Here is a 17,705-nt window from a genome sequence, read left to right on the forward strand (position 1 = left end):
GTTTGTCCAGCCTCTCCTTATAATACCTGCCTTCTGATACTTGCAGCACCTTTTCTACACCCTCTCCGAGGCTTCCACATCCTTCCTATCAGAATTGAATACAATACTTCAAATGCAGCCTAGCCAGAGTTTTAGAAAGCTCCAATGTAGTTTCCTGATTAGTGCAGTAGTCCTAATTTTAATGGAAACAGCAACAGGTTATTCCTTACACCAGTGCGCTGACGTAAAGGCAGAAAATGCTGAGCACACTCAGTAGGTCGGTAGCATCTCTGGAAAATAAATAGTTAACAATACAGATCAGGCACCCTTTTCCAGAAGCAGAAATTTCAGCTGTTTCGCTTTCAATGGATGCTTTCTAACCTGTTGAGTGTTTACAGAATTTTCTTTTGTTTTTCTTTCATATTTCCCACATCTGCAGTTTTTATAGTTTGCTGTCAGAACACACTTGTGCTGGTTATTATGAAGTTAAGTGATGAACTCCAGCTTGTTCTGATTTCCCAGTGTTTAGGTTAGTGAATTCCATCCAATGTCCTCCATCATATTAGACTGAGATGAACGTCCCATTGATTTCAGTGGTGGCAGATATTAGTCAAAGGGAGAGCAGTTCATTTTTCAAAAATAATTCTGTTTAAATTAACATTTTAATTATTTATAGGTTTTTAGGTGGTTTTAAATAAAAATGAAAAATAGTTGAAATTTAGTATGGTCTTGAGAAATCCCTGAATGTCAAAGATGTTCAAAAGCTAATAAAATTCCCCCATTGTTTTATAGCTGTCAAAGCTGGAGGCAGACCTCTAGCTGTTGAAGCTCGAAGGGGTTGAGTGTCCTGAGTTTGTAGGAAGCTCTTCGTTCTCTCAGCTTATGCTACTGGAGATCAATGTGCTGTAGCCAGCAAGAATGTACTCCTCCCTGCAGATGGACCTAAGGAGACCTGGGCCCACCAGTTACATATAATGCACCCAAGGTTATAAGATTCAGCTCATTACTCATTAGTCAGATGAATGTGTCATTGGATAGAGTTACGGTTTTCATTGTGCCTCTGTGAAACTTCATTATCCATCAAGGCTGCCTGTTTAATGACAGCCCCAAGTGACAGAATTTACAAACTTATTCTTAAGAAGTTGTTTTTTTTTAAGACAACATTTTACCTTTCACTCAGTAGTATGGAATGATGATGCATTGTAGAAATTATAAAAAGACCAAATAGCTGCTAGCAGTTAATGAGGAGAATGTAAAATGTATATTTTTATTGACTAATGTTTGTCATGAGGCTTTTGCACATTATTGATTGGTGCTGAAATGTTTGTAAAAATCAACATCATTCATACTGATCTGCATTTTCTCAATTGTCAGGCGTAAAGTATTTGGTGGTTCTTTGGCAGTTTATGATGAGAACATGAACTATAGATCAACCTACAGAGATGAAAGTAAGAGGAAAATCTCTTGGAGCTCAGCACGTCACTGACAAAAAGGTGTTCTCCTTCTGAAAGCTCATAAAATAAAATGTGATGAGATATTATCAGATGAGAGATGGAAAGTGGAAACTTAAATAGCCACATGAGAGCTTTGGGTGGGAGGGGGAAGATCACCTGCATCAGAAAAAAATGGAATATAGAGCATTACAACACAGTACAGGGCCTTTGGCCCAAGATGTTGTACTGACAATTTAACCTACTCTAACATTAATCTATCCTTCCCTCCTACATAGCTGTCTATTTTTCTATTATCCCTGTGCCTATCTTAAGAGTTTCTTCAATACCCTTAATATATCTGCCCCTATCACCACCCCTGGCAGGGAGTTCCATGCACCCACCACTCTGTGTTTTTAAAAAAATGACTGCTCTGGTATCCTCCTATACTATGGTCACCAACCTTTTTAAAGCCCAAGATCTCCTACCTCAGCCTTAGTGAAAGGCAAGATCTACCTACTAAATCATTTAGAGAAAAATCAACTCAGATTGTACTTCCAATTTGAGGCCTTTTATTTGGGCTAATTGTATTGGAATTACATAAAATGTTTTTGTCAAACTTTCAAATTAGTTCAACCAAGAAAACACTGTAGCTAGCATATCAAACAGGCCATAGCTGTCTTTCTTTAAGAATATTACAATACTTCATACCTTTAATTCTAAGTTTCATTATTTAATTTTATTCCAACGCAATAAATAAATGAATAAAAATTGACTGTTGTACTCAGTGTGATGACTGTGGCTGAATACTTTCTGCTGGTTCCTTGAAATTTGGCTCATAACTACAGACAGCCAGTCTGAGACAGTCTGTGAGGTGTCTGTCAGTAAGACAGCTCCTGTACACAGATTTAATAATTTTCATCTGTGAAAATGCAATTTTACACAGATAAGTTGACCCGGAGTAGGCAAAGACTTTTAGTGCAGATGTGGTGAGATGAGGAAGCTTCTCCCTGCTGACGAGCCCCCAAAAGTCACCGTCCCTTCATCCTGCTTTAAGCTTGATGTCATTTTGCAAATCAATTATTTCCATTTCAATATCACTTGGCACACTAAATACTTGTTGGAATTTGGCTGCTGTCTGTTCTATATTGATCGGCAGAAATGGGTTTGAAATAAATGCGGCAATATCTTTCATGATGTTTAACTCCCCAAAACACTGATCGAACTCTATTGCCAGTTTGTCTAGGTAAGCACGGTACTGCTCAGGGCGAAAAGCATTTTTTGCCTTGATGGCCTGTAACATTTTCTCCAAGTTGGGAAAGTGTGTCAGCCTCCCATTCTTTAAACTTGAAATCCAAACACCAAGCTTGGCCTTAAACGCATTTACAGCGCTTATCGTGTGGGGCAGGTGTCGGTCTTTTCCCATGAGCTCATTGTTAAGTGTGTTTAATTTAGCCATTAGGTCTGTCAGAAACCCTAAATCCAGTAGCCACACATCATCTGCCAGTTCCTCGTGCTCCTCATTTCTTGTCAACAGAAAAGTCTTTATCTCAGGCAGCAAGTCAACAAATCATTGCAGCACTTTGCCACTCAGCCACTGAACATCAGCATGAAGAATTATGTCTCCGTAAGTGGCATCGAGCTCATCCAATAACGCCTTGAATAAGCGGTGCTGAAGCGTTTTTGCTCAAATCAAGTTCATCAGTTTGACCACCAGTGTCATTACATGAGGAAAGTCCACGACCTCCCCAGCCAAGGCCTGCTGATGAATCACACAGTGGTAATCCAGGAAGTTAGGAAAATCTGGGTCATTACGGCACAATGCTATAAAACCAACATACACACCATGCATTGCAGGGGCCCGATCAGTAGTATTTGCCACCAGTTAATGAATGGGGATGTCACGTTCACGGACATATTTTTTAAACTTATTGTAAATGTTCTCTCCTTTAAGTGCAAAAGAGTGAGGAAGTCCTCCTTTGTTGTAAAAGCATGGAAACCCATTCTGACAAATACAACAAGCTGAGCTGTTTGCATTACGTCCAGGGATTCATCAAACTGTACTGAAAAATATTCGAGTGACAAGTCCTTTAACACTTGTTGATCCACATTCTCTGACAGTGACTCCACCCTCCTTGTCACTGTTGCAGGGCCAAGTGGTTTATTATGTATTGTGGTTTGATGTCATTTTTGTTTTTAAAGTCATTAAAAACAGTCTCTGCGGTAATGGCCATTGCTTCCTTGAATAAATCGCCATCTGTAAAAGGCTTCTTGTGTTTAGCCAAAAAGTGATTTACATGAAATGATGATTCAATAGCAGCCTTATTTTCAAGCAGCATGTTTTGTGATTCCCCAATTTCAGTTCATCAACTTCCCTTGCATGGATTGCACTCTTTGGGGGGCAGGTGTCTTTAAATTTCTGGTGGTTAGTGTTGTGGTGCTGCTCCAGATTCCCTCTTGTAGTCAGTGTTTGTGTTTGGTGGCACAACATGAATACACATTTGTCTTTCACCAAGGGAAATAGAAAATCCTCTTCCCATTCTGGATGGGATTTGTATGTTTTTGCCTTCTTTCATGGAGCCTCCGCCATACTAGCTAGCTACCTTGCAGGATATCACCAGCGAGTGCCGTATATTGATGTTTGTGATGGTCTGTACTCTAATCTAGCTGGTCACTGATGCAGCACAAGCTACGCTGAAAAAATACAACAGTCACATGATGTCAGCACACATGTGACACACGACGCTGGACTGCAGAAAAAGAGAAGCTCAATAACCAGGGAAAGCAACTAAGTGTGGGTTAAAAACAACTTGCACATGCGCTCTAGGGGTAAAATTTGCTTTTGCATCAAAAGGTTTATCAGGCATAATGTATTTGCAGTAACTTCTACTTTGAAAAAGGGCCACTCGACAACCTCGTGCCCAAAGGAACAACTTTATCTGGGATGGCAAAACCAATAATTAATATACAGAGGTTTTCACTGAACCACAGTGCATGGCGGAGGGGCTGTACACACATGCAAACCGGGCAGAAAGAACGGAAATAAAACACTGCAATCCCGGAAACAACTTCTTTCACAAACAGCTTTCCATAGCAGGAGTATTGCTATATTACCATTATCCTAATCAGTATTACTTATTTTTATAATGCTCACATTACAACAGTATTTGTGTATTTTTCTTTTTTTGGGGGATCTACTGGAAAAGTCCCAAAGATCATCCGGTCGATCACGATCGACTGGTTGTCAACCACTATCCTATACAGTACTTCAATCACCTTAAAATTGTGTTCCTTTCTGTTAGCTGTAATCATCTCTGGCTATCTACCCTCTTCCTTTTATCATCTTTTGCACCTCTATTAAGTCGCCACTCAACCTTCTTTGTTTCAAAGAGAAAAGCTCCAGCTTGCTCAGCCTATCCTCATAAGACATGCTCCCTAGTCCAGGCAGCACCCTGGTGACCTGCTTTGCACCCACTCCAAAGCTTCCACATCCTTCCTATAATGAGATGCCTAGAACTAAGCCCAAAACTCCAAGAGTGGTGTAACCACTCTTGTTATGAGTGATAGACAGACCTGATGGACAATGGGGTGCAGAGTTAACCATTCCCAAACCTTCCCCCCCCCCCGAGAACTACGAACTATTGCTGTTACTATGCTGCTCATGAGAGACAGAAAGATAAAGCCCAGGCAAGAACATTTGCTACAGATAAGATTGGGAGAGAAACTGTTGGTTTACTGTATTATGACTCTTCCTGGATTATTTACCTTCCACTACAAGGACTTTGCTCGTTAACATTCCTCAGGAGATAGCAGGAGTGGCCTGATTTGATGGACTCGGTCATTCAGAGTTGATGGATAGCTGAGACTCCGTGAGTGGGGATAAAAGACAGGTCTGGAGAGACACCCTTCAGACACACCAGTGGACACTGACTGAGTGCTGGGAACCCACAGAAAGGTGGGGGCTTCGGAGACCGAATCAGGAGATCGGTCAGTAAAGCTCACAGTGTTACAGCAGGGCCGGTGGGGACTTGTGTGTGTGTCCACTCATGCCAGAGTGATGAGTCCACCACAGAAGAATGGTCTAGCTGAAGACCTGAAGGGTCATAACTGAATGGCCACAACGATATGACGGATTAAAAAAGCTACAAAAGGTTTGTCTGCTGCAGCTGTTGCTGTTACATCTCGCTCTCTCTCTCTCTCCCCAACGATTTCAATACAACAACCATGACTACATCAGCATTTATGAACTGAACTCTAAACTTTCCTATGACAATTCATTTACCCCTAGACATCAATAGAGCTTGTTTATTATTGATTATTATTATTCCTACACTTTTAGGTTTATTACTGCTAACTTGTTTTATATGTATATTTGCATTTTTGATACTGTATTGTGTAGTTTACTAATAAACACCTTTAGTTTGGTACCACCAGACTCCAACAGATTCTTCTTTCTCTGCTGGTCAGACACCCAGTTACGGGGTACGTAACACTTAATAATGAAGGCCAACACATCTATGAACATGGAACCTAAGATCCCTCTGTTCCTGCACGGTCATGAATCCTGCCATTAAACCTGTAATCTAACTTCAAATCCGACCTTCCAAAATTATCATCAGCTAATTTTGTGCAGTAAATTTTCAGTTAATTTGAGCATTATTTTTATTAGGAAATTTATTTAATATAAGCACTCCAGAATCAAGTAGAGAAGAATCAAAGTTTTAAATTTTTTCAGATTTCCAATGGAATCTAACATTTTGTCACCTCTCGCTGGCAACAGTTGCCTGTTTTTCTCCTAAATATTGTTAAGTGTCTTGTTCTCATTTCAGTTAGTGTAAAGAGTGAATTATTGACAGATGAGAGCACCACTTAATAATAACGTTAAATCCTGAATGAAACTGCAAAAATAAAATTAATACCATATTGCTTTCACCGTTCATTGAAGCTATCACTTACGTGGTCATGCTGTATTTGAGAATTAGCTGAAGAAATTATCTTAAAACTATTTAATAATTACAGAGCAAATAGTTTAACTTAGGTTGCATGTAGTTTAATGGGTTCAACTACATGGGAAAACATCTGCCTTCATATAAAAAGGAAAAGTTTAGTCATAAAACATAGGAGCAGAATTAGGCCATTCAGCCAATCAAATCCACTCTGCCATTTCATCCAGCAGAGGAACCATCCTTTCCACATCCATCTTATTGATTCACCTGAGAGTCTGTTGGGGTCATATACCTGTGTTCTGTGCTCCTGGTGTGGCCTCCTGTATATCGATGATGCCAGACGTAGATGAGGAGACTGCATCGCCAAACATCTATGCTCCATCTGCCAGAAGAAGCAGGATCTCCCATTTTAATTCCACTTCCCATTCCTAATCTGATATGTCAATCCATGGCCTCCTCTACTATCATGATGGGGCCACTTTCAGGTTGGAGGAACAACATGTACAGTTGACGTATCAGGCCGACATCCTGACGAAGGGTCTCGGTCCAAAACGTCGACTGTATTTCTTCCTATAGATGCTGCCTGGCCTGCTGTGTTCCACCAGCATTTTGTGTGTGTTCCAAGACGATGACTAGACTTTTCCATAGATGCTGCCTGCCTGGCCTACTGAGTTCCTCCAGTAATTTATGTGTGTTGCCAACAGCATAGTTTTGTTTAGGGAGTGGTTGACGAAAGCCGTGCATTTGATGTGATCTATGCAGGCATTTGCAAAACTATTAATATGGATCCAAGTGGCAGCCTGAACAAAAAAGTAAAAGCTTAATGGAATCCAAGACCGACTAGCTCAAACTGCTAGAGAAATGTAGCAGGCCAGCCAACATCTGTGAAGGGAAACTGGTGGTCCACATTTTGGGTTGAAACTCTTCATGTGGATATTTCCATCTACAAATGCTGCCTGGCCTGCTGAGTTTCTTCAGCAGTTTGTTTTTTGCACCAGGTTCCAACTTGTGCGGTCCGTCGTGTACACATTGTTCAGCACAGGAAATAACGTGCAGTGGTTGCTGTATGTTTTTCTGATTGGAAAGTTTTTTGCTTGAAGGTATTAATATGGTTCCTTAGTTGCAAAGTTGAATTTTTTGATGTATTTTAATTACTGAACTTTGAGTTTGAGGTGACACAAAAATTGGTGTAGTGGTTAACATTGAAGGGGAGTGATGCAGGATGTTGTAGAAGGTCTGATCTCTGTAGCAGATAAATGACAAGTGGAATAGATTCTGGGGAATTGTGAGGTAATGCATTTGTTGAGTAACAATACAACAGAACATATAATGAATGGAAGTATATTAAATAGGGTAGAAGAACAATGGGACCTTGGGGTGTACAGATAAATAAGGTCATTAGGAAAGCCTAAGTGATGCTTCTAATATAAGATAAAGGAAACTATGGATGAACTAATTGGACCACATGGAAAATGCACGCACAACCTGACAACAGATGACAGGAATGAAGGAGTATTCTAGAGAAGATGCAAAGAGCATTTTCAAAAGTGGAAAGTACTGGAAGATTGTAGCTGTGAGGAAAGACTGGATAAGAAGAGGATGAAGAATGAAATAATTAAGGTATAGACATTATGTGGGGATTGAAAAGAATAAATAAGAAATGGCCATTTCCTTTAGCAGAAGGTTCAGAAATCTAGAAGGAATAGAGGGAACATGAGGAAACGTGGAGAGTGGTCAGTATCTGGAATTTGCTGCATGAAAGGATGGCAGAAGCAGAAACTCCTGTCCTACTTCAAAAGGGCATCTAAAACCATAAATTTGGTGCTGTGATGTACGCAAGTGGACTGACCCCAGTATGTTACTATAAATGATAAAAGTTATAATTGTGAAGGAAATCTCACAACATTTGTGTTTTGTTTGAATGTTGTAAGACTATTTTGTAAGATTAGCCCATCTTGGATTTTTTGATTATTTAACCCTTAGGTTTATTTGGAACCTACATTTAGTCACTGATGTTAAACTAATATGAAGCATGTTGGCCATCAATAAGGCAAAAGGTTGTTTGATTTACTGAAATGATTGGCTTAGAGGGATTGGTTGCCCTCTGTTATGGAGCAAAGAATTACTCACACATACCCATTCTCAGGTAAAACAGACACACACTTATTTGATTAATCTTACACTTCAAGGAAAGTATTCATTTAGAAAGACAAAGTTTGATCAAGGGCACTGTGAATTTGTTCAGGATTGGAACAATTTTATGAGGAGCTAGCAAAGAGAGTGAAAGGTCTAGCTTGTTGATGTGATGTACTTGGACATAGCCGGGCTTTTGACATGGCAGGCTGGTCAAAAATATAAACACCTATGTGGCAGACTGGCATGTTCAATCTCAAATTTTTCAGTGGCAGGGAATGGAAATTAGCAGTGGCTGAATATTTTTGTGATGAGAATGTGTTGTTTCTAATGGACTCAAAACTCACTCCTTTCTACTTCATTATTTAGTATTAGGTATAGGAAACATGACAAAAAAAATTTGTGACTGACAGAAGTAAAGATAGTCTGCTCTGTTGAAAGAAATCTGCCAAATTGTATGGCACTCGATATTGTTATTCATGTTTAGAAATTAGATAATTTCAGCTATCTCTCAGAAGGTCCTAGGGTGACACAACACTTATTGTATGTACATGAAGACCCCTATGTCAGGAGGCTCGTGGAATTATTATTTCTTTATTCCAGCCAATTGTCTCTAATTCATATACAGGTCTGTGGGATGTAACTTCATAGACTTAGTGAAAATGACTACATCAGTTCCCATCTATGTTGACTTAAGTAATCCCTTGAAATCGAGGATGACTTCCACTCCATTTTTCTGGGTGCTGAAGTGACTAATGAGGCCAATATGTGAACTGCAGACTTCCACAGACAGGGCAAGAGATGCCTTACATGTTTGGCTGGTGAATGGTTTACTACGTCCATCACATAAGCATAATGTTGCATTTCTTCAAAGAGATACTGAGGCACATTCATGAATCTTTTCCTCTGTCCACTGCTGGTCTTTTCCTAAGACAGAGTTCAGAACAAGGTATCAGTTACAATATTCTCGTCTAATATCTGTAACGTGATCATCTGCCCAACTCGGCATGATTCGGATCTATACATTGGTGATGTTGGCATGGAAGAGAAGACTGAGTTCACTTATCCTTCCAGTGAATTGAGAGTTTTACAGAAACAGGATTGCTGGTATTTTTCAAGTGCTTTGAGATGACTCCAGTTCGCCAAAACATGTAGAAAAATAGGCATCACTGCTGTTTACTAAGCCGTCAGTTTTACGCAAGATTTATCTTCAAATCCCTTCTCCTCACTTAACCAAAGGCTGGGCTAGCATTTCAAAGGTGGTGATAAATTTCATCATTAATGTTTGTCTCTGCTGAGAGATGGCAGGTTGGTAGAGGGCCTTTGTCTTGTTGAAGTATAGTGCAAGACCACTATCTTATTTGCTTCAGTGATGGTGTTGATTACTTTTAGCTCTGCCTCTGAGTGTGGGCAAATGCAAGGGCTTAACTACTCATACACAGATGGATTTGCCTCTTTGCTGCATGATTAGTACTCATTGACTTTGCTGCCAAAATCGGACACTGGAAAAACAAACAAGCAGAAAGTTATTTTGTTGAGCTGTGTGAAATCTTGGCTGATAGTTGAGCAGCTAAGTTACTTCATCTCTACACAAGAATTGTGGAATTATTGTTAGCAAAACACCCTGAATTTAATAGTTTTAAGTGCTGATGGAGTCAAATCATGTTTAAGATGGTGCTACAGAAAGTGCGCAACAGCTTACTGGTAGATCAAAAGCGAAGAGGTTCGACTAAAAACATTACTTATAATATCTTTCACCCCAACCACAATCTATTCCAGCTGCTACCATCTGGGAAACAATACCGCAGCATAAAAGCCAGGATCAACAGGCTCCTGGACAGCTTCTTCCACCAGGCCATCAGACTGATTAGCTCACGCTGATTTGAGTGTATTTCTATGTCGCATTGACTGTTCTATTTATTATATACTATTATAAATTACTATGATTGCACATTGCACCTTTAGACGGAAACCTAACGTAAAGATTTTTACTCCTCGTGTATGTGAAGGATGTAGGAAATAAAGTCAATTCAGTCCCATCCTATTCTGAAGTAAATTGTGGTGAACTATCAATGCAAACCATGAGGAGGCAAGGCTGGTTTAGGGGATGAGCCTTGCTGGGGCATGGCAAGGTGCAATGTGTGTGAGCCGGGATCACAGATAGAGTTTATTTCACCGTTGGAGATAAAGTGAGTGAGTGAGAGAAGTGGCTTGCTGAGCTGAGATTGAAGCTTGGGCTCTTGGAGGGAATCTGGGACTCAGTCTGGTTCAGAAACCCGTTGGCTTACTTCTGTTGTCTGCATGATTTGTGATTTTTTTTTTCTCTCTTTCCCTGCACATTTGTTTATGTTCTTTCATTATTTTTAAATTGGGTTATCCTGGTTTCTTTCTTTGTGGCTGCCTGTAAGCAAATAGATTTCAAGGTGTGTAATTTATACATTCTTTGATAATGCATGTACTTTGAATCTTTGAATAACTCACTCAGCAGAAAACAATAATAGCTGGGATTGAATTAGGAGATAAATGATCTCTTTTTAAGCAAGTCAATATTCCCTCTCATTTTAAAGCACTATAAGTAACATTCTTAATGAAAGGCTGTTGTATCTTTCCTTTATCTCTGAAGTCCTGGTGAAATTCTGAGCTAGATAGTTCTGCCATTATTCAGATCCACAGAAAGACTGATGTACCAACTAAATATGCCAGGGAAATGTGATGTGGTAATTAAAAATACAACAAATTGTTTACAGGTATCCTAAGCTATACTGGAAAACCTTTTGTCAGATTAAAATGGGACATGGAATTTTTATTTTGCTGTGTTATAGTCTTTCTGATTTGTGTTTAATATATATTTCAATAAAATAGTAGTTTAAGTTCAAAGTGAATTTATTATCCAAGTAAATATATGTCACTATATACTACCTTGAGATTCATTTTTCTTGTGGGTGTTCACAGAAGATACAAAGTAGCAATAGGATCAATGGTAAACTACAAACAAAAAAAAAGGACAAGCAACCAATCAACTTCAAGTTCAAGTCGCCTTTTATTGTTATTTTGACCATAACTGCTGGTACAGTACACAGTAAAAAAAAGAGACAACATTTTTCAGGACCATGGTGCTACATGAACAATACAAAAACTACACTGAACTACGTAAACCAACATAAAAACTACACTAGACTACAGACCTGCCCAGGACTTCATAAAGTACGCAGAACAGTGCAGGCATTACAATAAATAATAAAGAAGACAATAGGCACGGCAGAGGGCAGTAGGTTGGTAGTCCGATTACTTCGGGGAAAATCTGTTAAATAAATAAATGGCTCAGTGGCGACATCTGGGATTCCGTCTGTTTCTGTACTCCCGCCGAGTCCATTGGAGAGCATATTAGACGGGAGAGCCGGCCGGCTAGGGCTTGCCTTTTTCCTGACATGGACTCCTGCCCGCTCGCCTCACTTCTGCTTCCTCGCACACCCCTTATGACGTCCCCACCTCCGGCCACTGGCATCAGGCGACTCCGAGGACTGCAGGCCCGATTCCCTCAGGGATCAGATCCCCTCAGCAATCTGTAAAAGAAGACAAACTGTGTAAATATCTAAAAAGAAATAAGTAATAAATGATATTGTGGACATGAGGTAACAAGTCTCTGAAAGTGAATACATAGGTTGTGGATTCAGTTCGATGTTGAGGTAATTGAAGTTATCAACGTTGGTTCAGGAGCCAGTACTGTAAGCGTATCGTTTTTTTTGTAAGCTGTAATATTTGAATATGTGTGAATATTTTAGTAAACTTTGTAACCTGTCACATAGAAATGAGAACACATAGAAACTTTTGTATGTTTCAGAAAGTTCAGAATCAGATTTAATATCACTGGCATATGTCGTGAAATTTGATAACTTAGTGGCAGCAGTACCATGGAATACATGATAATATGGGAAAAAATGATTAAATCAATTACAGTAAGTTATATGTGCATTTAAAGTAATTAAATTAAAAATAGTACAAAAACAGAAATAATAGAAGTGACAAACACGAGGAAATCTGCAGATGCCGGAAATTCAAGCAACACACACAAAATGCATGTGGAACGCGTCCACCCGCATTTTGTGTGTGTTGCAATAATAAAAGTGAGGTGGTTTTATGGGTTCAGTGTCCATTTAGGAATTGGATGTCAAGGGGAAGAAGATGTTCCTGAATCGCTGAGTGTGTGCCTTTGTGCTTCTGTACTTCCTTCCTGATGGTAACAATAAGAAGAAGATATGTACTGGGTGTTGGAGGTCCTCAATGAGGCACCTCTCCTTGAAGATGTCTTGAATATTATGGAGGCTTGTACCCAAGATGGAGCTGATAATTTTACAACTTTCTGTAGCTTCTCTCAATCATGTACAGTTGTTCCACCCCACACTCCCCCAATACCAGATAGCGATGCAGCCTGTCAGGAAGCTCTCCACGGTACATCTGTAGAAGGTTTCAAGTGTCTTAGGTGACAAACCAAATCTCCTCAAGCTCCTAGTGAAATACAGCTGCTGTCTTGCCTTGTTTATAGCTGCAGCGATGTGTTGGAGACAGGTGAGATCCGCAGAGATCTTGACATCCAGGAACTTGAAATTTCTCATTCTCTCCACTCCTGATCCCTCTGCGAGGATTGGTTTGTGATCCCTTGTCCTACCCTTTCTGAATTCCACAATCAGCTCTTTAGTCTTTACGGAGTTGAATGCAAGGTTGTTGCTGTGCCTCCACTCAACCAGCTGGTATATGTTGCTCCTGCACACCTTCTGATCTCCATCTGAGATTCTGCCAACAATGGTTGTATCATCATCAAAATTATAGATGGCATTTCAGCTATGCCTAGCCACACAGCTATAGGTATAGGCAGAGTAGAGCAGTGGGCTAAGCACACATCCCTGAAGTGTGCCAGTGTTGATCATCAGTGAGGACGAGTTATTAATACCAATCAGCGCAGACTGTGGTCTGCCAGTTAGGAAGTTGAGGATCCAATTGCAGAGGCCCAGGTTCCATGGCTTATCGATCAAGAATGTGTATATTTTATTATTAGCGAATTAACTATGCCCAAGGCACCAGCTATACCTGGTGTAGATACAAAACCAGCTAATGAGATTGGACAAGGAGGACTTTGTGCTTATTATGTATTTAAGCAGGACCTGTATTGCTTTAAGTTGATGTGTGTGTTTTTAAACTCAAGCAGTACGAAGACATGGAGGGACATGAAGAGCTGCCCGAAGATATTCAGTGTTACTAAATACAGTGTTGGTGGGCACATGCATTAGACCTTTATAATCGGAGATTTATATAACACTGCTTTTCCATTTCTGAAAAGAAGACATTTCCTTATTATTTGGAAGTTGACCCTGTTACAGGTTCCCCGAGTTAACTTCCATCTTCTCAAAGGAACCCATTCCATTGATGTTGTATCCCTTCGTTGACTTGATGGTGTATTTTAAAAATTAGTTTATTGCATTTTGTTTTGTTTCTTCGACAGTGTCCTCTGGAATAAGTTCATGATTTCTCTCTGCAGCACACTTCAATAATCACACATCGATACATTTTGAATTGTTAGCATTGCCACTTGAATTCTTATGTTGCTGATTTATAGCTTGACTCATAATTCTGTTACTCATAGTTACCCCTTTCCAGATTTAACTGAACTGGGCTCTTGTTAGGTTAGTCCTCTGCAGCAGGATTATAACTTGTTACGGAATGTTTGGTTCTGTAGTTTAGTAGAATTTATATAGGTCTCATTGCTCAAATTCAGTATCCTTGCAATAATTATTCCTTCAGAGGTGCTTTGAAAACTCTGCCATTTGCTGATGGATGATATGGTCAGATGACCATGTGTTTAATATTACCTTGTTTCATGCAATGTACAAATCGACATTAAATGAACTGTTATCCAAAAGTAGATCTGTGACATAGGAACATGGGGTTCAGTTCTTCAATGTACACTTTATTCTAGCATAGGACCAAAAGTCCTTCATCTCGGTCCATTTTGAATGCCTGTCTCCAAGTACTAAGAAATTATTAACCAATTTCTCACAATAATCGTGTTTTTAAAAATTGATTTCTATGTTATACATGTATGTCTTTGCAATCTTGAGTAGTGCACTTAGATGTCAGCTGTTCAGATTTCCTGTAATCACACCATTTAATCCAGGCAATTATCTGCACTCATAAAAACAGATTATTCAATACGGAAGTGTCTGAATATTTGTCTTCTCAATATACTTGATGCAAGAAGACCACGCCATACTTAAAGATGGAAGTTCGGTAATATTCCCATGCTTTGTAGCTTTATCAATTTGCACACTTCCTTCTTTTGAGCTTTATATCATGTTTTTGTAGTTGCCTGAGCACTTCTGAAAACGTTGAAAATAATATGGTGTTTGGGGATGTATTAGTTCATCATCTTGATTGCATAGGCAGTCTGTATCTGTGTTACATTCATGACATATTCCTATCCTGCTTTGGGATTCATCCTCTTGTTATTGCTCTGAGATCATAAAGTCCATTCTTACTTATACCCTTCCATTAGTGAAATTCTCTAAAATTCATTGATACCATCTCCAACTGTGTTGCTCTTTTGGAAAAACAAGCCCAAGTATGAGACTTTATAACTTCTGAATATTCTTGCTTATTAAGCCACAAATAAACATATCTCATGATGCATAACATGAGAGGCCCCAAGATTATTGTGCCAAAAGGTTCTTCAACAATAACAACCTCTTGCTTGACTTCTCTTTTCAAATATCATCTTGGTAAGTCTCGGCAAGTTTTGATGGTTTGAGGTTTAAATGATCTTGTGACTTTTGTGCTACTTCAAAAATATCTTCCGCTTTCCATGATTGTTAAAATACTTGCTGTTATTGTACATTCATCACAACTCACTTTAGATAAGATACTGGTTTTTGTGCATTCAAGTTTTGCACTATTTGTGGAAAGGTATTCTCACCATTGATGTATTGAAAAGAAAAACATTTCCAAGCATCCAGTCATATAACCCAAGCCCTCAAATGGAACCTGCTTAGAATTGTCCTGTTCTTGTTCTTCGCAATGCCCCAGTTTCTATTTGAGGATTGTTATTCAGTCTGGCATCTTCCTTCCTCCTTTTCAGTCTTGACGAAGGGTTTCCGCCTGAAACATCATCTGTTTATTCATTTCTATAGATGCTGCCTGACCTGCTGAGTTCCTCCAGCACTTTATGTGTATTGCTTTATTTATGTTGCTAGTTATTTTACATTTTTGATTATGTTGTATATTATTACCCCAGAATGCAACTTGCAGGGCTTCAAATAATCAAAGCAAGTGATCGTGGACTTCCAGATTGTCCCAGTGATCATTTTCCTCACACTTTACAAGTTTCCAAGGCCTCTTTTGACCTTGCATCCTCATCACTGGTTTGCAACATAGTTCATTGTACATAGCTTCCTCACTTTGAATCCAAAAATAGAGTGTATAGAGCAATAAAATAAGATGGGAAAAGCGACTAGAAAAATGTGTGAGTATAGTATTTTTGTTTTTAGCTACAATACACATTTTATGTATTTTTTCATATGGTTAATGAATGTGCTGTTGATGATAAATTGCTATTTCAACAGCTGCATTCTTTTTAACAAAAGAATTACTCTGAAAATTATCCAGTCATTTTTGAAATGCTAGGCTTGCTTAGGGCACTTTGGTTACCATTAATGGTGCCCTTGATTTCAAGAAAAAGAGAAGGAAGTGCCAAGTTTAATTGTGCTTAATGCAGTTATAATTGGATGGAGTCGGAGATTTGACAAAAACAAATGCCTCTTTTTGGAGTTCATGGAGATTGTCCTTTCTTGTAGTATGTGATGGATTCTGTTCTACTATACTATTGAAAGAATACTGCAAGAATGGGCAAGTCCAAATTGTATCTGTAATGTACTTAGGATGTGCGGGTTGAAACATTCAGACTTTGGATAGAACAACAGAGCTTTTGTTTTATGTGGAAATTACTGATATAAAGCAATTTGAAGTCAGAATAGAAGATATAATTAAGCAAGTTTTGAAGCCATTTTGTATTTAAGCTTTGTTTGACGGACTTTAAGAGTTGTTCATTAAATGTTGCATTTACTGATGTTAGTTTTTTTTGGAGCTATTTGAAGTTTTTAGAATCAAAAATCCAATATTTTGCGGATTTAGTGTGCTCTTATTTAATAGAGTTTCTTCTTTTCCAGGATATAATTAGGAATATTTTGATATTTTCATTTTTATATAAATTATATTCTCATTTATTAATGCAGAAAAACAAAACCTGGAAATTGTCTTATTTTATTTTTAGTTTGCAAGACATATAAAAAAGTCAGAAGGTCAGAAGACTCCCAAAGTTGAACTACAAATTTCCATCTATGGCGTCAAAATTTTAGACTCCAAAACAAAAGTAAGTAATTCTTAACAATTAATAATTATTCAAATAATTTTCTGGAGGATCAACCTGTATTTCATAGCATATAATCATTTTTCATCAGAAACTGCACATTACTTCTGAAAAAATAAGAACTAGAAGACATGAATTATTGTAAGCAAGCAAGATGTATTCATGCTTGATCCTACTTTTTAAGAAAATAGCTATTGGATAGACAAGCATGATTTATATACCATGATGATCACCATAACCATTGTGCATTTTCAAACATTTCCATTAGATTAGAAATTAGAAAATATAATTTCTAAAAGTGAGTCAGGAAATGGGAAATGACAGGCCTGTTAGCATAATATATGTTGTAATGAAAATGTTGGAAATAGTTTATAAAGATATTAAAGTACGATATTTGTGATTACCTTGGGGGGAAAATATTCAAGGTAATCTCAGATGGCACAGAACCCTCATTTTGGCCTTATTTGGGTCTAACTTATACTCTCTTATGCCATGCACACTTTAACTGGCATTAACCAAAAGTTAATTGCTTCCATTAGCTTTGTATAATGGACTTGAACTTCTCTGAACTATTGCTCAGTTAAGGAATCCATCTTCTTCTAAGCTGATTCTTCACTTAATATTCTTAGTAATTGCTCCCATCACTCACTCTAGTCTCTTACTATTTTCTTTAATTCCTCCCTGCTGAATTTGTTAGGAAAAAATCTATCTCACCAGTTATTCCCCCCCCCCCCTTCCACAGCATCTCACAATCCCTTCCCACACTCGGCCTCGAAGACAGTACCTACCAAGATCTGCACCACT

At 38.6% G+C, this 17,705-nt stretch overlaps 1 protein-coding gene and 1 long non-coding RNA gene across 20 annotated transcripts in view; one reads left to right on the top strand and one right to left on the bottom strand.

Moving 5' to 3' along the window:
* Window positions 1–17,705, top strand: part of LOC132392660 (PTB domain-containing engulfment adapter protein 1-like) — a 403,579-nt gene that overhangs the window by 284,077 nt on the left and 101,797 nt on the right. For all 19 annotated transcript variants that reach the window (XM_059966854.1, XM_059966855.1, XM_059966853.1 and 16 more), the window contains one exon: window positions 16,806–16,904. In XM_059966854.1, the coding sequence (XP_059822837.1) occupies window positions 16,806–16,904 (99 nt within the window). The remainder of the gene's footprint in view (window positions 1–16,805; window positions 16,905–17,705) is intronic.
* The window catches only part of LOC132392662 (uncharacterized), a 41,048-nt gene continuing 34,871 nt past the window's right edge, over window positions 11,529–17,705 (bottom strand). The window contains exon 3 of the long non-coding RNA XR_009511616.1: window positions 11,529–12,051. This is a non-coding gene — a long non-coding RNA (uncharacterized LOC132392662). The remainder of the gene's footprint in view (window positions 12,052–17,705) is intronic.

Source organism: Hypanus sabinus, chromosome 4 (genome assembly GCF_030144855.1).
Source record: "Hypanus sabinus isolate sHypSab1 chromosome 4, sHypSab1.hap1, whole genome shotgun sequence".
NCBI lineage: Eukaryota > Metazoa > Chordata > Chondrichthyes > Myliobatiformes > Dasyatidae > Hypanus > Hypanus sabinus.